Below are 26,499 nucleotides of genomic sequence, written 5' to 3' on the forward strand. Positions count from 1 at the left end.
TCAATATATAACTATCTAGATAGATGTAGAAGTACAGACAGTGTCCAGCACTGCTTCAGTCCCTGTGGGCAAGAACACTCAGCCTCAAGATGGGCCACAGAACTTATTGCCTCTGAATATATTTGTGTTTCCCAACTCAGCTGAAATCCTTAGCTAAAAGCAAAATCCTCCTCAACACCTTGTCTATAAAGATTGATGCAACAAAATACAAAGGGGCCCTATGATGCAGTGGTATTGAAAACAAGAGCCACCAGGTTTGAAATAAAGGATGAATGCTGGAAATGCTACTGCTCCCCCAAGTAACAGCACAATCTAAGATGGAGAAAAATTATGCATATTCTATTGTACATTTTGCTGAAGAAATGGGTACTGGATTTTATTGATATTTCCCAGGTAAATTTTATTTTTGTATTTTTCCAAGAGATAAAAACTCAGGACTGTAGTGCTGTGTGAAAATCTCACATTACTTCATGGTCAAAGCATCCACCACAGTTTTGTAAATGCTTTTACCTCCCATCCTTTGGGGGAGCAAATGGAATCCCATCTTTTATATATGGCATCTTGGAGCAAAAAGGAAACAAGATACAGCACCTAGTCAATACAGCATAATAGCATCTAAGAAGTGAATACAAACATCAGTAAATTGCATTTAAAGAATAGAGGAGATGTAACCAGGCTGTTTTCCAAATTAAAGGGGAATATTATTCCTCTACCAAGGACTGTAGGCAATGCAGAGCAGGCAGGTATGGCTTGCCACTGGGACCTGGGACAAGCCTGTCCAAAAGCATGCCAGCTTAAAACCAACAAACATTCCATCCTTTCCAGCAGTCCCACACATCACACAGCACAGCCGTGACTGACACAAGCAACAGGCAAAGGGAAGCACCCAGTGTACCTACTTGTGCTTGATGTTCCACTCCTGAGCTGCTGGACCAGAGGGTTTAAGAGCTTTCCAGCTTTCAATTTGTTTTTGCTGGTTCTTCGGCGCCGGCTGCTTGGCGGGGCAGAGTGAAGGAAGCCCAGGTTGGGAGGAAGGGGTTTCCCCAGGCGAATATACAGTGCCTCTATCTCATTCTTCTGCTGTGTCTGCAGCTCAGCAATCTCTTTCATATGCCTAAAAAAAAAAAAAAAAGACTGTGCTAGCAATGTATTTGATAAAGCACCATATCCTGACAGTGTAATTAATTGCAAAAGAAGAAACAAAACAATCGTTGGTTATAAAACAATCAGCTGCTCATCCCTAAGCATGCAAAGCTACAACAATCTATTTGTGGTGACTCCCCAGCCCTGGAAGGGGGAGTCTCTGACTCTGAGGCCAGGTTGGACAGGGCTTGGAGCAACCTTACATAATAAAAGGTGTCCCTGCCTATGGTAGCAGTTGGAATGACTTTTAAGGTCCTTTCCAACCCAAAACAGTCTGGGATTCTATGAGTTATTCTTCTAACTGGAACTGGCAGATAAGGCGATGCACAGCAGGAAGGTGGGGGAAGGTCCTGGCATTGCCTGATTTGCCCAGAACCAGTTTACTCCTTACAGTTCTGCTCATCTGAAGCTGAGCTGCTGCTCAGGTACAGTAACACAAGCTTCCCTTATATCACTTGCAACTCAACATACTTTTCTCTCAGGTTCTGCAACTCTTTCTTCATATCAGCATCTTCAAACTCTGAGTCATTGTCACTGCTCATGTAGGACGACTGCGAGTGGAAGGACGTGATGTTGATCGTAGGAATCTTCGCACCTTGCCCATTGGGAGACTCTGGGCCAGGGGAGCCACCTTTGGCAGACCTCTGCAGAAAAGCAGCTGCTTTTTTGATGAGGTCGGTGGCCGTGCTGCCGCTGGGCGGGGAGAGCTGCGCGGCCGCAGCGGGGGCCGTCTGCCGCGGGCCGGGCTCGTCGGCCGAGTCGCTCGAGGCCGGGTCGCACAGCACGTCCACGGACGAGGCCGTCTGCACCCTGCGCACGGCAGCCTTCATGTCCGGGCTGGAGGGCAGCTCGTCCAGGTACACGTCCGGGGGCGCCGAGAACCTCAAGCAGTGCGGCGCCGCTAAAGTCAATTCGTCCTGCGTGCTGATGACTGAAAACCTGCCAATGGTTTTGGCTGGCGTGCCGCTCTCCTGAGCCTCAGCCTGTTTTCCATAGGAAGCAGAGCCCGGAGAACCATCCCTGTGGAAGTTACTCATCGCCCCATCTGCCGTCACTCGCCGCGTTACGCTCTCTGCGTGTGCGGGCGAAGCCGTCCTCTCTGCCTCCTCACTCCTCTGGAAAGTCTCCATCTGTGGAGCTGTGCCTGATGATGTAGGTGCAACCTGGCAAAAATAAGAGAGTTTAACAAAAGGAACTGTAACAATCAAGCAGAAAACCGCTCCTAGTTCTGATTACCTGAAGGAGGCCTTTTGCTGGAGCAACAGGAGCTGAAGTGATGCTTGTGGCTGGACCTGATTTAAAATTGGGAAAAAAAATATTTATGTCTGGAATGCTTTAATGTAATAAAAAACAGTGTTTCATTGTGACAAACTAAAGTGTACCACCGAGGAATAATTTAAAACCCCGGTCTTTGTAATACAGGATTGAAAATGCAGGAGGCAATAGCAATGGCAATATAAAATATCTCTAGGTTGGCAGATCTAGTGATTTGGGGAATTCATATAATAACAGGTGTGTGGAATCTCATTACTCAGTTAAAAACTTTTAGGGAGAAAAACAGAAGAAGAATGAAATCTGCACGGTACATTAGGCCTGAACTCTTCTGGTGTTCTTGGTGTCTCAGAGACACACAGGGCTGCTGGACGTGGCCGGGCTGCTGCCCCACTGCTGCCCCTGACACCCACTGACACCAAGCAGGGATGGCCGGAGGAGCATTACCTGTTCCGCCTGCTGACCCACCTCTTGCCTCTGAGGGATGAGCACTCACACCAGTGACTTCTGGCTTGTTCAACTTTCAGTAAAAGGAAAAAAGAAACGCAATTTCAGTCTCACAAAGCAGAATGCGTTCTCCTTCCCCCACTTCCCCTTGCTGCCCTGGCACTACCAGAGAATACGGAACTATTTCACAGTGCCTGTGGAGGAACCTTCAAGTCTTGCCTCCAACTCCCCCATTTTTTTTCCTTCTTCCTTGAAAGAAATAAAGCAGTGGCAGCATTGCAGTTGGAACTGCAGCCCAAGCTACTGAAAGCCAGTATATTGTATATACACACATGCTTGGGGCTTTGTTCTCGTTTGCTTTTCCAGCCAGACTGTACGTTCCTCATCTGTACGTCTATCCTCAGAAATTCTATGTCTCTTTTCTTACTGACACAGATTTTAATAGGATGAATTCCAATTACTTGAGAGACATAGCACCCTTCACAGACAGAGAATTGGGTTTGCTGTAGAAAGTAATTTATCATTAGAAAACAACAGTCAGTCCAGTACAGCTGCTTTCCTGTACCACACAGCATCTTTTGGGCAGTCGACAGGAGTCCCTCCAGCTGATGCTACACAGAACAGGCTCAGCCTTGCTAGGCATGGAATTATCTCCAGAAATGCTACTTTTGAGTAAGATATAAAATCATAGAATGGTTTGGGTTGAAAAGGACTTCAAAGTTCATCCTATTCCCTCCCCTGCCATGTACAGGGACACTTTCCACTGTCCCAGGTTGCTCCAAGCCCCATCCAGCCTGGCCCTGGACACTGCTAGGAATGGGACAGCCACAGCTTCTCTGGGTAACCTGTGCCAGGGCCTAGAATAGACACTGATCTAGCACAATGTGCTGCAAATCTGATTATTTCATAAACTTGGAATTTTATCCAAAAAAACCTAACATGGGGGCTCAACTGAGACAGAAGAACCACTGTCCCTGACTGCCTGCTACCTCTTTCCTTAGAGGCTTCTGTGTCAGTCTTGCTCTACCAAGCCCAGGAGAAGACAAAAGAAACTATTACAGGAAACAGAAGAAACTCATGCACATGGAATGTCTGCCTTTGGCTGTAGCATGTGGACAAGGCAAAGGTACTTGAAATGTTTGTTTTATCCAAGTTGACTTCTAAGGCAGTAATTGTACCACTGCCATTCATTTATACTTAAAATTGAAGCAAAATCACCTTCATTAGAACTACAATGACTACACCACGCGTGTGTTTTACATTCCTAAACTACAAAGAAATGGACATATTTCTGCCTGCTTTGGATAGGACACAAGAGGAGATGAATTAAAGTATTATACCACTTCTAAACCCAAAGGGAAAGTCTGGCTTTCACTAATAAGCATTTCTGAAAAATTAATTGGGATGCATCTGACAAGAAAAATTTAAGTGAGCTTTCACACTGGAAAGCAGTCAGCAGGCAGAGGTAACAAACCCTGGAACAGAGATATGAAATGTTTAGGGAAGCAAAAGATCTACACGTGGCCTACGGCAGGAGAGTGAGTCTTGAGCTCTGCTCTGGGGCCAGCCCTACAGGCGGGCTCTGGGGGGATGAAGGGCAGAGCCGCTGGGGGACTGAGCAGCGGGGGGCAAGGCAAGGCCCCTGAGGGCACGAGGGGCACAAGGGTGGGCAAGGCAAGGCCCCTGAGGGCACGAGGGGCACAAGGGTGGGCAGCAGCTGTCACCTCCTGGCCCGTGTCCGGGGTGCTATAGCTCGGGTCTCTCCCATCCAACGCTGTGGCAGGAGCTTGCTCTTCAGGAAAAGGTGGTAAGGTAAATTCACTGTCGCCCTGTTCGGGTGGCACAGAGGTGTCTGGCGTCCCTGCTGATGCCGAAGAAGTTGGAACATATTCCTGGTACAGCAAATTGCGCAGCTTCTCATCAAGGCTTTTAATCGTGTTGTCCACGAAGTCCACCCTGGGGGGGCCCTCGCCGTCGGACTCGGCGGTGCCGGGGGGGTTCTGCTGCTGGAGCAGGCCGACCCCTGCCCCGGCCATGCCCGCGCCGCCCTGCGCCACCGGCGGCTGCTGGGACGCGGCCAGCGGCACCTGCGTGGGGCTCTGGAGCTGGGAGCCCGCCAGGGCCAGGCCGTCGGGGCCGGCGGCCGCGGGGAAGGGCTGGCTGCCGAAGGGCCCCGCGCCGGGCTGGCCGCCCTCCAGCAGGTGCGGCCCCTGCGGCGCCGGCTGCCGCTCCAGCACCGCGGCGTCCGCAGGCAGCGGCCCCAGAGCCGCCGGCGCGGCCGCGGGCGGCCCCACGCTGCAGCAGGCGATCTCCACGTCGGGCACGCAGGCCGCCTCGTCCGCCGGCGGCTGCAGCTGCGGGGCCGGGGCCTCGGAGGGCTCCTCCAGCCCCACGGCGCGGGGGGCCGGGGCCCCGGGATGCGGGAACTCCAGCTGAGCCCCGCCGGCCACCGCGGGCTCCGCCATGCTCGGGGCAGGTGCCAGCGGGGCTGGCGCTGGGAACTCCGGCTGGCTTGCTACGCTGGCAGGAGCTGCTGCAGCAGGAGCCGGTGCCAGGGACAGGGCGGCTCCAAGGGGGCTGTCACTGACCCCTGTGTGCAGGGGAAGCTGCTGGCCAGCCCCGAGCCCAGGCGCCTCTGTCACCGCAGAGCTCACCGGCTGGTCATCTGACTGCTCCGCGTCTAGAGAGAACACAAGCAAAAGGTGAACCTTGAAAGGAAAGGAAATCACTGCCAAGCCCCCTGGTCAGCTGCAGGGACAACCCACTAGCAATTCCCACCAGCAAATAGCTGTTATGTACATCAAATGAGAATTTTCACATTATTTCAGCAAAAATATTTCACTGAAAAGACACATAGTGATGGAGAATTTCACCTACCCCGCAGCATAAGGTATAGCTAAAATACTGACACTTTACTGAAACTCATATAAAGATTCCCAATTTGGTTCAATGCCAGAAACATATGTAAATGCACGTGCGCATCTAAATGCACAGCTTAACAAAACTCATCATTTTCTTCCTCTGACTAAATTAAGTGAAACCATCACAGCTGAGTGAGGTGAGGACAGAAGAGAGACAACACAGCAGCTCTGAGAAGACATTTTCTATAAAGTTTGGAGATACCTGGCCCTTCTGTCTGCTGGGCACTGGGAGGCACCGGGGGAGAAAACTCAGGGGCATCTGTAGCAGGGTTTTCAACCACTGGACATATAATAAACCACCTTTTTCCGGTATGCAAAACTAGGGATGAAAAGAAAATTACAAGTAAACACATGAATTTCCATTGTCTCCAGATCATGACTTTGTCTTAATTACACAGGATGGTTTGGGTTGGAAGAGACCTTAAAGGCCATCTAGTTCCAACTCCCTGTTATGAGCAGGGACACCTTCCACTAGAAACTCAAAGGCACTCTTACCATTTTGCTGATACACAGGCGTCTTCATTTGAGACTGACGCTTCTCCTGTTAAAGAGACAACACAAGAAATAGCTGGATCAGTGCAAGAGGACCAGCATCCCACTTGTATTATAAGGCTTAACAGAGCAAAAGCATTATTTTTTTAGTTAAGAAACCTTTTTAGTTTTTTTAACACAAGATGCAAAAGTAATTTAAGTACCTGGCTGTTAAAAAAAAAGGAATCAAACTAGGAATCTGTACTCAGCGTTTCTTACCTCGCTTATTTCCAGCCTATCTGCATCTTGTTGGGGACTTATTCCCTGGTCAGAACTTCGCTCTCCTTCTGTATCCTCACTGAGCATATCCTCTGCTTTATCAATGATATCCTTCATTTGTTCAATAAAAGTCTCTTTTTCACTTTGCAAGATGAATTCATTCTCCACCTAGAAGGCCACATCAAAATAAAGGGGAAAACAGACTTTTTTTATTAATGCCCCATTCCACAGCTGCCAGGCAGCTCAGGCAACAAGCACACACGAGGAGCTGCCTGAAGCAACTGGGAGCACTGAGGGCCCGTGGGCAGCCACATCTCACCATGTAAGTGGCAATTTCCTCCGGTGCGTCACCATCCAAGTCAAACTTGAACGTCACCATTTTGTGGTTATGGGTTTCAAGCTGGCATTCCACCATCTTATCCCCTGTGTTACACACCTGCATGCAGAGATCAACAACCCTTATTCCTGGCAAAGCCAAAGGAAACCTAGAGTTACCCTCCCACAGGTTGTACTTGCATTTAGTATGGTCAGTTTGGGTCTGTTGGACTTCTCCTGGCGCGAACGAGCACGTGTGGATTTCTTATGCTTCTTTGAAGACTTTCCTTCTTGCTTCCCACTTCCTGTTGCTCCTTCCAAGCTGTCACTCATCTCTTTGCCAGAAGCAACATCTGGACTCATGTAGCTTCACAAGAGAAAGGAAGAACAAAATAAAGGCAGAGTCACACACAACGGAGTCATGCATCACATGTAAGCTATAAGAGAGGCTGCAAAAAAGGGCACATTTGCGCTTTTTTTTTTGGCCTAAACTGAGTCAACTGGAAGATACTCAGCGAGCAAAGGGCACTACTCTACACCAGGCACATACTCTGGCTACAACACCTACCAAGAAATGATCTATTGATGTTTCTGGCAGTAACACAGCAGAAGTCCCATCACTCTGAATATATCCCTTAAGGGGCCTTGACAGTCCCCTCTCTGAACTGCACTAGTTCCTACTTTTCTAAGGTGAAGTTTTCTCAGCTCCTGTCTTTCTGCCCTCCCAGCAGAAGGTCAAACAGGTAAGGTTTGCTGTAGAGGGAGGAAAAGAGAAGATCCATACAGCTGTACATACACCAAGGCTAGGATGCTGCATCCAAACTAAGGAATTAAAAGAGCTGCAGGTGCCAGAATGGGCACACTGCACACAGACCACTGTCAGCTTCTCCCTAGACATGCTCCCAGTCCTTCTTCTGATCATGTCAGATAAAACAGCCTCCAAAATGCAAGCATTTCTTACGCCAAAGAGGTGATAATACCTTTCGCAACTCTGGGACAGAGCTTGGAGTTTGTCCTGTATTGCCTGCTCCTAAAATGCAAGAAAAAGTAATTTAAGCAAACACATTGTATTAGCAGATGAAAAACACCTTTAGGAAAGGGTTGGCATCAGTAACTCTAAAACCATTCTGTTTAACCAGTTCTTGGAGCCTAGAAATAAAATAAATGCCCTATTTTATCCTTTCAACATCACTTCTGTCCAAGGCACCAACCACTTAGTCAGAGACACTAACCTGCCACTTCCCTTCCTCTGTCCACAGCAGATGAGATGGTGAAAGGAATAAAACAGTTCTCTCCACCATGGCAAAATCTGACTGAAGGACAATTCCACTGTCTTTTATTTTTGAATGTATCTGCTAATTTGGCTCATTGCTTTATATAGTTTCCTGAAAATATGCTCAGTATTTTCATTGTGTTTGGGTTAGTGGGAAAATTTGAGGAACTTACAAACAAAAGATGAAAATTCATAATTTAAGAAAGCCACCCTTGCATCATGTCCTCTTGTCCTCTACATGAATTTCCCCTAAAAGCTTCCCTCTTCACTGGCTGCAGCTCTGGGACAGACATCATAGCATGATTTTCACATTGGGCAGACCCATTCTCACAGAATTTGTGACAATGCTGCAGCCCCTGCTGTAACAAACTTACCATGTATGCACAAAGACACACACACCCCTACGTGTATATAGCTGTGTATATACACTCACACCAGATACACCCATAAATATATATAATTTTATATATATTTATAAAAACATGTCTGTAAAATCCTTCTATAGACGCAGAGCTAGAAACAAGCCCCTCCACTGCCTTCGCTGCACGGAGGACTCAAGCAGTGATGAGCTGGGGTTACAAGCTCAGAGGGGAACTGGCCATCGCTGGTTCTCTGCAGCTAACCAGCCAGCCCCACTCCTTGGCTGCAAACACCATACCTAAGCCATGCCAAGCTTACGTGCAGTTTCAATAAAGCTGCAACATCAATGAACGGTGAGAACACAGACATAATGTATCGACATTCTGGTAAAGCACTCCACCAAGTGCCTTACAAAACCTCTTTTGCCTGACTGGTTCAGGTTGGTTTGGATGCAAGTGCTGCAACGTGCCTGAACACAACAGAAGAGATAAAAATGTCATGGCAGAGTAGAAACAAAATGTAGTGTCTTGATTATCTAGACAGGTATGAAACTTCTCTTACATCCAAGGAAACTTTAGCAATGTATGCCGGAAAACCAGCATGGAGAGGATGTGCATCGGTACTTGCTTCATTTCTTAAATTGAATGAGAGAAAGGGGTTAACTTAGAGATGGATGTGAGAAAGAAATTAGCAAACCAGAGGTTAAATGTTCTGAGGGATGTGGGATGTGAAGGACAGACATGTGCCTCAGTGGCCATGAGTTTCTCAGGAGAACTTGTACCCCCCGTCACAGTGCCTAACAAGGAGGTTTGTTCATATTTCCAGAATCTCTCATGGAACGGACTCTGCACTGAAGGCACCAGCACTGACCTTGCCATGAGTTGTGCATTCAGAAAAAAGACAGCTGGAGAAGGAATACCTTGAGTGATGGATATGCCGGAGCCAGCCCAGCTTTTCTGGGTCTGCAGGTGAAGCACTGCAGACAGGCTCTAACCATTCCTGCTACACTTAACCTCAGGATACACACATTCACCAGGAAACATCCTACATCACAGCAGGAACGCTGATGCAGTCAGAATTAAACTGCCATTGACAGACAGGAAAAATGGGGAACTAGAATTCATTTTTAGTGTTAGCACAGCCCTTCTGGAGCATCTTCTGGAGGCAGCATTGAGTTGTATGTCCAATGGAATTTCAGGCTGCACTGGGGTCAAGGCATGTGACAAGTCATGGAAACATGGGCAAAACCAAGAGACTAATTCTGAAAAGGTGAAATATATACTTTGGGAAGAAAGATAACTCAGAGCAGAGACTCAAGAGGAACCACTCTGAATGCAGAATCACAGCGGGACATTTCCATCCAGGAGTGGAGAAAAAATTAGACTTATTTCCTGAAATCAGGTAGAAATGCCAAAGCTTTTGTTTTGTTTTGTTAACAGGCAGCTGAAGAGAGATAAATGTTCTGTGATGTTCTGTCAAGATTGAAGATTAAACAATTATGGGAGTGGAAAGAAAAGTCAAAATAGCAGACGAGGAGCTGACAATTCTGTAAGGAAAACAACAAAAAGCATCCTGCTTCTATGACCACAGAGAATTGGCAATGCCTATGAGTATCTTGAGAAACAAAAATCCCAGACATTAGGCAAAACAGGAGGATACAATGCTAAATGAAATGAGAATAGGGCTCAAACTGAAGAGGATGAAGGGGGCTTCCACAATACAAAGACTCAGATTGTGGAGTAGTTTCTTAAGGCAAATGATGGTTGGTTGAACAAGTGCTTGAGACATTTAAAACAAGACTGGACAGAACATGGGTGAAATTCTACAGAACAACTTCTAACTCACCCACAGTGAGAATTTCTTGATTTCTATCTCTGTGCTTGTGCTCAGCTACGGACAAGGAGGTGCTTAGTCCTGCTGCCTCATTAATTCAGTGAGACATTTCCTGAGCTGCAACATGAGGTTTCATTTGAAATAGCCAATTATTTGCTGACTCAGAACTGCTGGCATCAAGGAGCAGCAGCTCAACACACCGAGGGGATAACCTCCCTTGTGCAACAAGCCCAGTTTCACACAGGAGTAACTAAGAAGATTAAGGCCGAGGCCGGTGAGTTACTTCAGAGGAAGGGCTCTACCTCTTGAGATGTCTCAGTGCCCGCCGTGACAGCCGAGCAGGGAGCCGGGAGCTGCTGGCCCAGTGGCTGCGAAAGATCAGGCTGGAGCTGCAGCAGAGCAGAGGGCTGGAGAGGCAGGCCAGGCTCTATGGGGGCAGGCGGGGCAGCTGTGGCAAGGCTGCCATGGGCCTGGGCAGCGCCTTCGGGAGCGACGCGGGGCGGCACCAGCTCCGGCTGCAGCTGCAACGGCGGTGACATGACCATGGAGGGCTGCACTGGCAGCACGGGCACCTGGGCTCCAGCTTCCAGAGCAAACTGACTGTGTCCAGGCATGGGCTGCAACACAACGAGAGCTGTTAGCACCATCTCTGCACCAACGTGACGGGGGAGCAAAGCCACTGGTGTTCATGAAGAAAGGACTCAAACTTCGCAGTGCAACTGGGTTTGGATGCTCTCAGTAACAGCTACAGAGATAGACTTCCAATGAAATAACCAAAAAAAGCGCTAAGGATTCCTTCTGTACAATTATGACGAGGTGCATTGATCAGGTACTAGTTTATTAGTAGGGACAAAACCAGATATTGCTAAGAAAGGAAAAATTACAGAATTCCAGAATGGTTTGTGATAGACGGAACCTCAAAGCTCATCTCATTCCACCCCCTACCATGGGCAGGGACACCTTCCACTATCCCAGGCTGCTCCAAGCTCCAACCTGGCATTGAACACTGCCAGGGATCCAGGGGCAGCCACAGCTCCTCTTCCAGGGCCTCCCCACTCTCACAGCCGAGAATTTCTTCCCCATATCCCACCTGTCCCTGCCCTCTGGCAGTGGGAGCCATTCCCTGTGTCCTGTCCCTCCATCCCTTGTCCCCAGTCCCTCTCCAGCTCTCCTGGAGCCCTTTCAGGCCCTGCCAGGGGCTTTGAGCTCTCCCTGGAGCTGCTCCTCTCCAGGTGAGCACCCCCAGCTCTCTCAGCCTGGCTCAGAGCAGAGGGATCCAGCCATCAGAGCATCTCCATGGCCTCCTCTGGACTTGCCTTTAAGATCTTAGGTGATGAATTCATTCTCTTGAATACCTTGCTCTGCTTTCAACAGTTCCACACTGTCCATGCAGAGAAAAATACATTCTACCCATAACCTAACTTAGGATATTTTAAGAAATCTGCCAGATATATAGAACCAGGACCTGGCACAAATGACACAATTAACTCTTTCACTGAATATACACCTGTGTCCTACTTCAGTTTAGTGCAGTTTACGCACTGAAGTCTCAACCTAACCCTTGATGTGCCAAGGCCCAAGACCCCAGTCCTACCAACACATTCGTGTGGACAGAAGGAGTTTCAATTTTCTCAGTGGATTTCTCCAGTGCATTAAAATAACTCAAGTGCGTAAGCACTTGGTGGGAACCAGATCCAGGCGACAGGATGCCAGCTACCTTAGAGACCGGGTTGTTATTCTGCATAACAGTCCTTTTGGGTTGTACATTTAAAATCAGAACGTTCTCCTTTTAGGTACATCATGTATTTTTCCAGGGGGACTGAGCTTGTGGAAAGAGGAAGAAGGAAAGAAAGAAGCATATAGAAGAAAAAAAGACTTTTAGTACTAGGTAAAAGTGTACCCAATTTTTACTGTTTTTGAAGTATCATCACATAGAGACTTAAGGCTATTGGAAAATACATTAAAAAAAATAAGACTCAGATGAGAACTAGGCCACATGATTTCATTGCTGCGTGCTCTCAGCAGGTTCTGGGTATGGCTGAAACTATTATTCCAGGTTTTAATGTAGATAAAAGTAAAGACAGGATGTGCTTCATAACACCTCAGAGTTACATGGCTGCCCAAGGAGGGGGTTGTTAGGCTGACAAGTGTGGTGTAATGCCACAGAAGGGTGGTTCAATTTTAAATCTTATATAACTAGAATAATTCACAAAATATTTCAATGTCAAACCACAGAATCACAGAATATTCTGACTTGCAAGGCACCCACAAGGATCATCAAGAGCAGTTCTTAAGTGAATGCCCATATAGATGTAGCCAGCCAAAACAGAACTCAGAGGTGCTAAACATCAATTGTGAAAACAGCATGGCATTATATACAGAAATACCTCTCCAACAGAAGTCTTCAAATCAAAACAATGTTTTTTAAAATATTCCTCTGCACATTGTAATAGCAATTTTTTAACTTAAATTCTTCCATATGCAATTCTTCTACACATATTTGATAGCTAATGACTTTGTCAGGATAGTTTGGGAACATCAGCTCTCCAGTTCTGGTATTTGCCATGCTCACTGTGTCCAGTGTGCTTGATTCCATTCCCTCTAAAGCCACAGGGAACACTGAGTAACACTCCCAAACTCCATGCTGCTGACATTCTCAACGACAGCAATCCTGTATAAGGCTGAAGAGAGAAATTTAAAAACTATGTACTGCTCTGAAGATGCCACGACAGATTGGGATGGGATGTTACAAATTTTAATTAGGGTGTTATGGTGAAGGGATGTGGCAGAATACAGATTTTCCAAATGCCTTATTAGCAGGTTGAGTGTCCTCCCCTGCTCTGGTCAGACTGTTTCATGCCAACATATCACAGATGTGGCGAGAGAAGTATTTACAGACTCTGTCAGTCCTGAGGCAGTTTCCGTGTAAATACTGCTTGAGCTCGTTTATGCTTTGTTTTTTTCAAGGGGGAAAGGGTCTGCAGCTAGAATCCATCTCTGCCCTGCAGGTCTGACAGTGCTTTTCCACAGAGCTTTCCAGAGTCCTTACCTGAGGGCCACTTCCCTTTGCTGTTTTAAATATATTCTACACCAAAACAACTCCGCTGCTCCTGCCAGCTCCCCTGTATTTGCTGTGTGTACCCAGCAGCCCCTGCATCCTACATGGACCAGCTACAGGCACTGGCAAGGCTTGGTACGACCTGGGAGAACCACGGCTCACACTTCCCAAGATCTGAGAGCAAGAAGGAAGAGGAAATTCAGAAAGCGCTCTGCTCATTTACTGTCCAAAGCCAGTTGTGTTGTGCCCTATACCCTTGATAACCCCTGTCCCTGGCTGAGGATATCACCTGCTACCCCACAGCTCACAGCTTCAGCCACCAGCTCCAGAACTGAGAGCAAGAAGAACAAAACCTTTTGAGAACAAGGATGAACGTTGGCGAGGAACAGGACCCCAGGGCGGGCAGTGCCCCGGAGCACCCTGCGGCGGATTTACCTGGTGAGCGGGCTCGGGAGGGTGGACGGCGCCGGGCTGCAGGGCTGGAGGCGGCGGCGGTGCCTGGCCCACGGGCTGGGAGCTCTGTGCGTGGTGGGGCGAGGGCGCGTCGCCGGGCAGCAGCGGCTGGAAGGCGGGCTGGAACACGGGCTGCGGCGGCAGCGCGGCGTGCGGCGCCAGCGGCGGCACCCCCGGCGGCGCCACGGCCAGCAGCGGGATGGTGGCCGCCGGCATGTTTGGCACCATGGGCTGGCAGGGCAGGACCAGCGGAGCCACGGTGGTGTGGGGCAGGTTGACGGCCTGCATGGGCAGGGCGGGGGAGTTGGGCGCCATGGGCAGCGTGGGGTTCATGGGCAGGCTGGGCAGGATCACGGCTGGAGCAAAGTACTGCGAGGGAGCGGGAATGGGGGGCACGTTTGCAGCAGGGATGTCAGACAGGTTTGGAGGAAGGCTGTCAAGCCCTGCCAGAGGAGTAATTGCAGGAATGACAGGAAACTGAGGAATCTGAAAAAAATATAATATTGCATAAACTGCATCAGTGCTTTCACTGATGGTATAGAGAAGTTTCATTTGCCACACAAGTCCCCAAAATCCACCTGTGCCAGGAGGATAATTATGTCTGTTTGTTAATCACTTCCATTCATTCCCTGAGCTTCACAAGGGGTAATAAAAACTGATTTACGCTTAAATCATTAGTAAAAGCAAAAAAATACATATGAGGGGGATGCTTTTATACCTTAGAAGCTTAGAACTACTTCTAACACCAGCTTGAAGCCTTCAAGCAACATCCTAATTAAAAGCTGCTTTCATTTGAACAGAAATTAAAAGGAATTGGGCCAGACCTAACGTAAAACTCTTTCATGCAAAATTAAGTGGGGCAATTTAAACCCTTGTTTTCAAACAAGCTGCAACTCAGGCAGCACGGAAGAGCCCAGAGAAAGGGTTTTTACAATCAAAACCTCCCAGTGATGGAGCAGACTGGCATCACGGCAGCAGCTTGCTCCTGCCCTTTGACACAAGCTGCTTCCCATTATGGTGCTGCCATTACCACACACAGCACCATCCACCTTCCCAGGCCAAGGGAAGCGTTTGTCCCTGCTCCAGAGAGCAGAACAACACCAACACGGCTGGCAAGTGTTGGGGGAGGTGGTGAAGTCAGGAGGTCAGAAAATAGCAATAAAAACAGGCAACTGCTCATGCCCTCAAGCCTGGGATGGGGAAGAGATTGTGACAGAGGGAACAGTGCAAAAGACCAAAACAAAACAACCCCAAAAAAAATTATTGCCATTTTGGAGCTGCGTTTAACTGGATGGCGTAGAGTTGGGCACAAAGGAGATTTCCGATTCACCAAACAAATAACAAAGAAATATAGAGGAATTAAGAAAGAGCAATAATATTCTTATCGCCTAATTAAACTGGCATGCAGTCAAAATAGCCACACAAAACCTGCAAATCATGTTAATGATTAACTGGAAATTTCTCCTCAAATGGCCACGCTCACGGCCCCTCCTTACCTGGGAAGGGGCCACGGTTGGGAGCTGCGGCACGGTGGAGATCTGCAGGGGCTTCAGGGGCGTGCTGCTGGCGGGCACCTGCGAGCCCTGCGCCGGGAAGGGCGGCAGCAGGTGCGGGGCGGGCGGCAGCGGGCACACGGGCTGGCTGCCGAGCACCTGCTGCAGGGAGGCTGCCTGCGAGATGGGCTGCTGCTGCTGCTGCTGCTGCTGCTGCGGGCACAACAGGGAAAGGTTACTGCACAACAGCCACACGGCTGGCCACGCTCCCCATTTCTCCCCAGCACACTGTCAGGACAGACCTGCTGCTTGGAGTACAGAATCACAGGCTCATTAAGATTGGAAAACACCTCCAAGATCACTGAGTCCAACCCCTAACCCAGCACTGAAAGGTCCACCATTGAAACATGTCCCCATAGGCTGCATCAATATGTTTTTTGAACACTTCACAGGATGGTGACTCCCCCACTCCCCTGGGTAGCCTATTCCAATGCTTAACCACTATTTCAGTGAAGAAAATTTCGCTGATATCTGACCTAAACCTTCTCCACCATAGCTTGAGGTCATTTTCTCTCATGCTGTCCCTGTTCTCCAGGAGCAGAGCCCGACCCTTCCCTGGCTGCCCGCTCCTGCCAGGGAGTTGTGCAGAGCCAGAAGGTCCTCCCTGAGCCCCCTTTTCTCCAGGCATGGAGCCCCTTTCCCAGCTCCATTCCCTGCCCTGGTCATGCTCCAGCAAGGACAGCTCCCAGGAGAGACGAGCATTCTTAATTCAAACACTGCACAGGAGCCCACACTTAAAACACATTTAAATGCAAGATATATTACCAAAAATGATAAGTGGTAACTGTCTTGGAGAGGCTATTTATAATGACTCAGACTCTTGAAATCCCAGAGATTGCTCCAGTTGGTCCCCTGAAATCTCCACCCACTAACTTACAAGATACAGTTGATATTCAGCTCATCCTGGCAAGCAGAAGTTGCTACATAATGGAGCAGGCATGGTAAATATAACACTTATTACCTGAGACACAATCAACCACAATAACTGCAGTAAAATCTAGGTTCTAGATATTTCTGATGTACTGTAGTGACAATGCAGTAGCCAAAAAAGCAGCTTTACTTTTCCAGAGAAAGCAGTGCTCCCCTGGCCTGCCAGGCTTTAGACAGCAGAACAGAGAAAAAGTTGCGTAAAAGCTGGAAATTACCAGTAACAACCCCCCACATTTTATGCACTATTGGTATCTTCTTTTTCAGCTCCTCTAATTAGTCCTGGAAATACTTAAAAAAACATTCTGGTTCGAAAGGATGACCCTGAGGCATAGGCTGGCTCAGGTGACTTACTTGGGACCACAGGGTTGGTGGCCTCATCGGGCCCTGCAGCACACAGCACCTCTGCCATCTCATGTTGGGAAAGATCTCCCCAGTTACAATCCCAAACACACGGGAACAGCAGTGCAGGATCTGGCCTGGCTCTGGTGATGGCACAGAGCAAACTGAGGGCCAAGGTGGAGGCACCTGAACACTGTCTGAAGGATGGAGGAACTCACTCCATGGAGGAGCTCCTGCAGGACCAAGCCCCAGCTCTGGGGTGGGAGAGCCACATGCCCACGGCGCTGGGCTGGAGCTCCTAAAGCTGCCAGCTCCCAGAGCTAGCTCTGCTCTCGCGCCCCAGCTGGGTTAATCTGCAGCTCACACAGCTGCCCACGGGTCACCAAGGGGACAGAGGGTACTAGCACTTGTGGCTCAGCCACCTCCCACTCCTGGAGACATCGCATTACAGCAGGAAAACTCTGCTCAGGGAATGGAGCTGCTTCCTAAAACCTCCCTCTCAAATCCAGCTTGTGTCTTAAGAAATGTTTGTGAATTGGGTAAGGCACAGGGAAGGGAAAATATCCAGGCAGATTAGGTAACTTTGCCTCGTTATAATTTTAGCAGTGTAAATGCACGGACACCCAAATTGGAAAAATAAACAAAAGTTAGGAGATACAACATTGATTCCACATGTCTGATCCACCAGTGCGTACTGATACAAGATCAAAACAATTCATTCTGTAGGTAAGTGAATTTCTCACCCTAATTTCCATTCTTCTGCTGCCCTGCCCTCCTTAGCATTCACTGGACACTGTTGTCTCTGAGGAACATAAGTGCTCTGGGAAGTTTTGCAGAGAAACTTGGGATACCTTCCACTGTCCCTGGGTGCTCCAAGCCCTGTCCAACCTGGCCTTGGACACTTCCAGGGATCCAGGGGCAGCCACAGCTTCTCTGGGCACCCTGTGCGAGGCAGAGCAGCCACAGGGAAGGGCTGAGATGGACACGGCTCCATGGCAGAGCCCAGCTCTCACCTGCTGGCCGGCCAGCACGGGCGGCGGCGGCTGCCCCAGCGGGAGCGAGGCCACGGTGCTGGGGACCACGGGGAACGGCATCGCCGGCTCCTGGTAGTGCTGGGGCACCACGGCGGGCGTGGCTGGCACTGCGGGCAGGACGGGCTGCAGAGAGACAGAGCGTGAGGGACAGACACTTCCACGGACGGAGCAACCACAGCTTCTCTGGGAAACCTCCTCCATGGATGGAGCAACCACAGCTTCTCTGGGAAACCTCTTCCAGGCCTCCCCACCCTGACAGTGAACAAGTCCCTCCCAATCTCCCATCCATCCCTGCCCTCTGGCAGTGGGAGCCATTCCCTGTGTCCTGTCCCTCCATCCCTTGTCCCCCAGTCCCTCTCCAGCTCTCCTGGAGCCCCTTCAGGCCCTGCCAGGGGTTCTGAGCTCTCCCTGGAGCTGCTCCTCTCCAGGTGAGCACCCCCAGCTCTCTCAGCCTGGCTCCAGAGCAGAGGGATCCAGCCATCAGAGCATCTTTGTCGCCTCCTCTGGACACACTCCAGCAGGTCCATGTCCCTCCTGTGCTTTGCTGCAAAGCCACTAACTAATGCCAGCAGACTGATGAGGGACTGAGCAGGCCACTATGTGCAGAGGTGAGTGAGGAGTGCATACAGACAGCCCTGGAACCCATACCCACTGGGAACAAGAGCATAACTGATAATATGAAACGCGACCCAAGATACAGAACTATTTGAGAAAGCTTTGGACTTACTGCTGAGGGCTGCTGGTAGTGGCCGAGCTGGGGGAGGCTGTGGGGCACGGGCTGGCCCTCGCTCAGGGGGGGGCTGTACACCCTCTGGATGGCAGGAGGGACAGTGTCTGGCAGGGACGAGTAGATGACGCTCTGCTGGCTGCTCTGCGAGTCCGAATAAACCGTGGAGCCCTGGCCACTGTCAAACGTGCTGTCAGCTGCAACAACAGTCATTTTTATTAGAAGTTCAACAGCTCCCCGTGTTCAAGTGATGATCTTAGAGCAAGGTCACCATGGTTTATGTAATTAGCATTTTTACTACTCTAGCCCTTTCTTTATATAAATAAATTATACAACACCAATGTTATTCTCTACAAAAGGCACACACTGCTTCTCTTAAGCCAAAACCCACCCCCATGGACTTCTGCACACACTGATATTTCAGGCACTTTACTATATCCTTTAAAGGGCATAAGGTTGACATTCCGAATTGCAGATGCTTATAGATTTTGTAGGATAAAAGGAGAGGAAACCCCGATTGTCATGTTCAGAGCAGATCGTGGGGTCTTTCAGAGTTCCATCTTCCAGGGATGCACCAACTTTAACACTGCTTTTATCAGCAGCCCTGAGAATTACAAAATTCTTTATGCTGTATGATTTTACTTCAGCAAGTCATGCTCTGCTTCAGCGTAGTGCAATTAAGGTCAGACACAAACCCCTGTGCAGGTTCCAATGGGTTTGGCACGCTCAGATCTGTGGGAGTTTCTGGTGGAGCATTTGCCCAGTTAACCTATGGAACTGCACGGCTACGGGCACTGGGCAAGCACTGGGTCCTTTGGGAACTGGAAATATTGGTATTACTGACTTTAAAAAGTCTTTTCACAACTTTTAAAATGTGTAAAATACAAGTGCCCAACTCTGTTCGAGCCTAAATTACTGCTTTCTTCACTTGAGAAAGGAAGTGAGACAACCAGAGTGCAGCTAGATGTATCCCAAGGACAAATAGCTTTAATAGGGATTTAAAATTCAAAACTGAAAGAAAACTGCAACAGAGTTTCAATAACCATCTTAGGTTACAGCTAAGCTTAAATAGTATTTGTTTTCCCAACACCTTCCTCTGTCTCTTTTTTCCATATTCTAAATAAAGTTTTACTTATTTGGCTTTTAAATAACAAATTATTTTTTAATAGCACCAGAGATGACATTTCTCTTCTGTACTCCCAAGCTATTCCCCCAACTGTTTTTCTTTTCCAAAATTAAACTCCCCTCTCTATTTATTCAATTCATTTCTGAAGAGCCAACATAGCCCTACTCTCATGATGGGATTTCTGCTGCATTAACATTCTGTTTTATTACAAACGATTATTCAGGACCTCAAAGGAAAAAAAAAAACCAGAGGAATCTAATGGTAGAGTAATAAAGGAAAAGCTGTGAGTCACTCTCAGGTTTTTATAGAATGTATATTGCACACATTAAGTTATTAATTTCCACTTTTACATTTAATCTCAAATTATAAGAATGGGTGCTACCCTAATTTATAGCGGCCCTATGCTAAGAAAAATGTTCAAATAATCTGACAGAAAATTGCCAAATAATACCAAGTTCTGGTTAAATGTTGAGGAAGGGTAGGAAATAAAAGGTGGAGGTTGTATTTAGTATAACATTTTGCGAACTCATGTCCAGCACAGCCATGGGAAGCACAAGTCACTTCATTGCAGCACTAGAAACAAAGAGCCATAATTGCAGTGTTCCTCATAGGAGCTAGCATGACATAAGTATATGATCCAAAAAATGAAATGAGCTCATTTTAGCTTCAGATAAAAACCTTTGTGAATGTGGCAATATTGTGAATGTTAATCAAATGTAGCTATTTCTCATATCATGTAAAGGGATTTTTCCTGTACAGGTACACATGGATATTTCAGTATTCAAAGCAGACCTCAATGTAGCCCTTTATAAAATACCTGAATTGAAGCAGCAGATGTCTTGCTAAATGTAATGCATCTTTTACTTAAATGTGCTTACATACAAGTCCAGAACAGTAAAACAGCAACTCTGTGATGATTGTTTAGCAGCAAAATATATAGAGAGTTATATAAAGATATCTATATAGTACTGTTTTCTTGCAACTTCATTGCTTTCCAAATTGTCATGCATCTGTCCCAGATGTTTGTGGGTTTTGAGCTACTGTGCAAAACCACCCACATCAGTTCACCTGAGCTCAGGCCACAGCGGGCTCCCCCCTCAGACACTCATCCCCGTGTGCCCGCGAAGCCACCGCGGCGCTTACAGGCGACAGAGGTGACGCTGGCGGGCAGGTTCTGCTGGAAGGGGTGCTGGTCCGCCTCCGGCTCCTCGGGCTCCGACAGGATGTGGTGGCCCGTGTGGGACAGGTAGGTGACCTGGACCTGCTGCGCCGGCGGCGCCTTCAGCTTGTCCAGGCACTCCGAGTCCCGGCGCTCCTCCGACTGCATCCTGGGCCAGATGCGCTCCCTGCGCCACAGGATCAGCGCCACCCGGTCACGGATGGACTTGGCCACGATCTTGAGATCGTTCTCGTGGAAAAAGCCCGAGTCGATCTGCACGGGAACACACACTTAGCAAGGTCCTGAGCACGTGGCTGCCACGCACACAAGCACACACATGACACTGGAACCTCTTCCCAACAAAGAAAACATCCATTTGAAACAACACGTATTTATATTAATTTATTTCTCACAAGAACAGGAACTCAAGAGCTTGATGGAGTAGGGTTCTTTCTCAGTAAAATTTCTATTCCCAACGCATTAAAAAAACCCAGGATGTAATGTCTAAGACCTGACTACATACTGGCTCTAACTATCCACCACTGAACTTCCACTGAGGCAAGTTTAATGGCAGATGGATTTCCCTCTTTTTTTTCCTTTTTAACACTAAAAGAATAGACAAAACAGGAAAAAGAATCTCTAAAAAATGCACCTGGAGTGAATCAAACTGCCCCTAAATCTGAATCTTAACTCGTCCAACACACAGTTTTATCCAAATTGCTCTGCTTAACAGCACAGCAAATCATCAAGGACAAGATGTTAACAGACTTATGTTTCAAAATAACTTCTCTTAAATAGTGAAGTCAGTCAGGATTCATTGACTTTTACAAAGAAAAAGCAGACTCTTCCCATTTGATGGAAAAGGGGACGAGGCTTCTCAGAACTCAACTGCTCAACAGAAAAAATGGAAATTCATCTTTGTGTTATTTGTTTGCATAATGTCCTGCAGTGCAGGGTACAAATTTTCATTTGATAATGCCGTACCACAGCTGTCTCTGCTCTCCCTACATTCTTAACATGCACATTTGACAGATTTGAAAGCACTTACATCCATGGGGGAAATCTTGAGGCTTTCCTGCTTTGCTCTTGCCCAAACATAAGACACTTTCACAGCTTAGACTTTCACTGCTAAAATTAATGGGTGCAAAGCACCTTAAAACACAGCTTCAAGAGCTAACTTAACTTTCCAAACCCACTAGAATGTTTCCACTTCCCTTTGCCCATATCATTTGGGCAGGTGGGACTGCCTGACTACCAGAATCCCGTCAGCAATGATAAATAATGCCCTGTACTCAGAAGGTCTCCTGCATTCCTCTCTTCCACAGCACACAAAGCAACAAACAGATGAAAGCACATGGCTTTGGTGTTCAACAATTCATAAGGACTAGAAAAATACATTTAGCAATAAACATGCCCTTTTCCTGCCTCTGCAACAGCCTCAGGTTTGAAAGCATTTAATGGGCAGTCTCTTAGGTATGCATTAATGTAGAAAACAGAGTTTTAAATTATTTGGGAATAGGTACAGTGTCACTGTAGTTTTGGGCATGATCCTTTTAAATATACTTTTCACGAGAATTATTTCCTCCTCAAAATAAAGCATCACAACTATGGACCAAGCAACTTAAGAGAACTCTGAAACTTCAAATATTTCTATCAATATTTAAATGTAAAATATAACAGTAAGTAATGGCACCAGAGCAATTTTTAAACTAAATGAGTTCTGTAATAATACATTGCTGGAAAAACATTGGACCTACTGCAAACTAACGACAAGAAGACAAAGGAGCCTGAATTCCTCCCACTAAACTCGGAGTAGATGGTGATGAGTTCCAGCTGAGCAAGGCAGCATTACCAAAATGAGTGCCTCCTGAGCAGAACACGAGTGGTGATGACATCATTAAATGGGATCCCTAGGGATTTAGAGTCTAACAGGAACATTTCTGCAAGCACAGGAATGTTTCTGCAAGCCTAGGAACGTTCAGACCCTTGGCTCAGTGCTTACTGACCCTGAGCCTCTGTGACATTAGAACAACAAAACAATTGCAGCAAAGACACCATCAAAATAGGAGTTTAAGGACAATGTAGTGAAAATGGAACACAGATTCCCTAACAAAACTCCACAAGTATAAAAATACAGAAATTCAGCAAGTGAAACTTTTTAGTTAAAAAATCCAAAGCTTACTCCTAACTCAGTGAATCCAGTTATTACCAAAGTTTGGGGGTGGAGCAGCTGACCACTGACCTTTCTCATCTACATTCCTTCAAAGGAACACCAACAGAAAAGATGGGGGAAAGTGTTTTGGAGAATTCAATGCAGAATACTTTGTGATTGAACTTCTGAACTCTTCTAATGTATTTCTAGCTGCTGTCCGGAACTAAATAGATTCCAAATAAATTCAAAGACATCCAACAGCCTATAGAAACTGGCAGAAGAGCGTGCAAAATATAAAAGTAGACCAGACCTCTATAGTTCCTCAGCTGTGTAAACTGTGATTTCAGGCATCTGTTTTCAAACTATATGTTTCAGTTAGCTGCTCCCTGTTCACCCCTTTCTTGCAGTAGTCACTCCAAAATCAATGCAAAGAGCCTAAACTGGACAGCTGGAGTGCTTCAAGTGAAATTAGTTTACCCAGCTTGTTCCTGTTCTCCCTTGGGATTCATGCACTACTTTCTATATATACACATTTTTATCAGAAGTGTATTTTACCATTTCTTGTGCAACATCATCAGGAGTTTCCTTCTCCAGATCAAAAGTAAACTCAATGGCTCCATTATCTTTGGGTTTTCCTTTCAGTTTCTTAGGATCTTCTACCCAGAGTCTTAAGGCAATAGAGGATTTCCTACCATGGTCTTCTTCTGCAAGTTCCACTCTTACCCCAGTATCTTCAGCAAAAAAGGCATGGCTTAATAAATCTTTAATTTCATATCTGCAAAGGATATAGAGAAGAATCAAACACTGCATGTCAACAGCTTTAGAAAGGTTTGTAAAAAGAAACTGCTGTTAAAAGTGGAAATATTTACACTGTTTGGGGCTCACACATAATGAATTTGTGTTCTTTCTGAAAAGATGTGGGATTTTGAAAAGAAAGTGAAATTGAAAAAATTGACATTTCCTATTTCTCAAATTGACATTACCTATTTCTCAAACCTTCAGCAATATTCATACACCATAAGCATTTAGAGAAATGCAGATTGTAGCTTTGTTCAACTTTTCTTAAGTATCTGAGCTTAAAGAGCTTAAAGAGCTTAAAGAGTACCAGAGAAGAGATTCTCTCTAGGCTGTGAGCTGCAGTCTCTAAAAACTGTATTTGTGCAAGTCAGGAGATACTCAGCACGAGACAAACTGGCAGAGACCAGTAAAACATTAATTTTTAAAACCAAAGCTGGAAACTAGGCATAACATGTCTCCATATCCAGAGGGCAATGAAATCTGCTACCACAGCTCATGATGAATCCACCACACCCGCTTTTATCACCCTCCCTGCCCCCTACAGAACCTTCCCATTGGCATTTTTTGGGCTGCTGAACCAGAAATTGCAAGAATACCCTAGCTCAGCTCCACAGTGATGCTGAGTGGCTGAGAGACACAACAGCACTGCTTATCCTGCACTGAATGCCAGGAAAGCAGGAAATAATTTAGACCTGTGCTTCCATGCTGCATTTTCTTCTGCACAGGGCAGACCCACAGACCAGAGCAGAAATCCACAGACAGTTCTGAAATCCCTGCACACATGTTATTTAATACAAAACTCAGTCCCTTGAAACAAACCTTTCTTCTTTGTTTTTGCAGATGCACTCCCCAATTATTTCCTTAATTTCAGGATCGGTAACTTTCTCAAAGCTTGCTGGCTTTATACCCTAAAAGCATAAAGAAAAACAATTTAATGTGAAAAAGAATTACATTACACCTCTTAATTAGGTATATTTTCTCTGCATTTTAAAGGTAACTCAACCCAGGAACTTATTAAAACCTTTAAGTTGCTAGCCTTAATGCAAAACTGAGTTAAGGATCTAGGGGTACTATACTTCTAAATACCATTGCACTTCAAAACTAATACACTAATGTGCACGAGCTCAGCCCTACACGGGGAAAGTATCCCTTTTTCTTTACCAACCTTTGCAAATTTTACCTTTATATCCTCTGGACTCTAAAGTGAATATTCAAGAAACAGCTAAGTTTAAATTTCAAAAATAACCAATTTCTGAAATTATTCCTTTTATATTTTTGCCTCAACTCGCGAAGCACTAAATGACTAAGGACGGATAATCACGTTTTTCTTCAGATAGCTAGTATTGAAAATGAGTGAAAAATACCTTGGAATAGTCCATATTCCTGTTTCCCACAAACCTTTTGCATTTCCATGACCCAAACACTCTCCAACGTATTCCCCTCTGCATAAAAAATTAAAGATCAACCCCAAAACGAAGCAGGGAAGCAGGAGAATACAACATCTCTGCACTGCTCCTGAATTTCCCAGGATGTTGTTAGAAACCCCTTGGGAATATGTGATAGAACAGGTGCGACCTATAAATCTGGTTAAATCTCTGTCAAATGTTAGCATTTTTGCTGGGAACAGATTTGGAACAGCAACCTATGAGCGTGGCCTTTCAAGGAGAAAAACCAACTACCCACTGCAGAAGAAAACCCTGGGAAGCAGAATCCGTGTCTCCACATCCATGGTTATATTCAGCTACAGGTGACAAGTGGCAACGCAAGAAGTTCTTCTCTTTATTTTTGATGTCCAGCATAAATCACAGAATTAATTGATTCCCTTTTAAAAACATGTTATTACTTCTACTTACTAAACCAAGATGTATACGGATGAAAATATGACAAAATTTATTTGGGAAGAGATGATGCAGTTGGACCTTATCACTTAAGGACCCAAGTACTTCCAATGAAGTCAATGAGCAGAACAAAAAGGAAACACAATTTCCTTTATCTAAAAAACAGAATGTGGTTAAGCACATAACTGAATGGCAATTGAACATTTAGCTCCATACAAATCCTTTTAAAGTTTCACTCTGAAATAACAGTAAATAATGGCTCATGCAGTCACAGATAAGGAGCCCCACAGAGTAGACTTTTGGCTCACTCAGTGGATTAAAAGAAGAAAACAAGTATTTTCAAAGAGGGTCTGCAAATAATACACTGAATTAAGTCTTGAATAATTTTTATGGATAAATTTCAGTGAGGGCTGGAGCCTCTCTCAGAATTTCTGAATATTTCAGCATCAGATTATATTTTTATTCTTTTATGAACATTCTGTTCAAGCCTCAGATTTTATTTCAAACTTGATTAATTAATAATTTTAGATCAACAACCCCCTATTTGTCTTGAAATTCTAGCATGAAACATGTACATTGTAGATTTTGAAAAAATACTAATAAATATACAGAACAGTCACTCAAAGACTCAGCTCCTTGGTTTTGTTTCAGCAGAAAGCTGCAGCGATCCTAAGAAACCCATTTTTGTGAGAACAAAACAAAATAATCCATACACGTGGCTGGCTGGCTGTGACCCACTAAAAAGAATTATTTGCTTAAGCAAACCTAAATCTCACTGATGAGACAAGGGTTCAAATTTTGTGTATCAGAAAAATGTGTCAAAAGGCACTGGAGTGCCCGGGCTGCAAAGCCCAGGCTGGCTCAATGTGCCACGGTGAGCTCTTAGGAGAGCTCTGATACCTGAATCAGAAATGAAAGAAAACAAAGCACCATCAAAATGTATTTTCAGCAGGACTCCTCTGCACCATAATTCATGTTTAAGCTACAGGAGTCTAGTGTGTTCTCCATCAGGAAGAAG

General features: G+C 46.3%; 1 protein-coding gene across 1 annotated transcript in view; it reads right to left on the reverse strand.

Moving 5' to 3' along the window:
* Nucleotides 1-26,499, reverse strand: part of WNK2 (WNK lysine deficient protein kinase 2) — a 93,004-nt gene that overhangs the window by 24,200 nt on the left and 42,305 nt on the right. The window contains exons 5-24 of the mRNA XM_059480071.1: nucleotides 24,463-24,551; nucleotides 23,401-23,620; nucleotides 20,678-20,966; nucleotides 18,409-18,605; nucleotides 17,661-17,804; nucleotides 15,322-15,510; nucleotides 13,792-14,311; nucleotides 13,364-13,383; nucleotides 10,617-10,931; nucleotides 7,829-7,878; nucleotides 7,050-7,215; nucleotides 6,853-6,969; nucleotides 6,534-6,701; nucleotides 6,279-6,324; nucleotides 5,986-6,102; nucleotides 4,587-5,542; nucleotides 2,884-2,935; nucleotides 2,380-2,435; nucleotides 1,615-2,306; nucleotides 900-1,114 (exon numbers count right to left, since the gene is read on the reverse strand). Of these exons, the coding sequence (XP_059336054.1) occupies nucleotides 900-1,114; nucleotides 1,615-2,306; nucleotides 2,380-2,435; nucleotides 2,884-2,935; nucleotides 4,587-5,542; nucleotides 5,986-6,102; nucleotides 6,279-6,324; nucleotides 6,534-6,701; nucleotides 6,853-6,969; nucleotides 7,050-7,215; nucleotides 7,829-7,878; nucleotides 10,617-10,931; nucleotides 13,364-13,383; nucleotides 13,792-14,311; nucleotides 15,322-15,510; nucleotides 17,661-17,804; nucleotides 18,409-18,605; nucleotides 20,678-20,966; nucleotides 23,401-23,620; nucleotides 24,463-24,551 (4,618 nt within the window). The remainder of the gene's footprint in view (nucleotides 1-899; nucleotides 1,115-1,614; nucleotides 2,307-2,379; nucleotides 2,436-2,883; nucleotides 2,936-4,586; nucleotides 5,543-5,985; nucleotides 6,103-6,278; nucleotides 6,325-6,533; nucleotides 6,702-6,852; nucleotides 6,970-7,049; nucleotides 7,216-7,828; nucleotides 7,879-10,616; nucleotides 10,932-13,363; nucleotides 13,384-13,791; nucleotides 14,312-15,321; nucleotides 15,511-17,660; nucleotides 17,805-18,408; nucleotides 18,606-20,677; nucleotides 20,967-23,400; nucleotides 23,621-24,462; nucleotides 24,552-26,499) is intronic.

The sequence above is a fragment of the Ammospiza nelsoni genome, chromosome 11 (assembly GCF_027579445.1).
Source record: "Ammospiza nelsoni isolate bAmmNel1 chromosome 11, bAmmNel1.pri, whole genome shotgun sequence".
NCBI classification, from domain to species: domain Eukaryota; kingdom Metazoa; phylum Chordata; class Aves; order Passeriformes; family Passerellidae; genus Ammospiza; species Ammospiza nelsoni.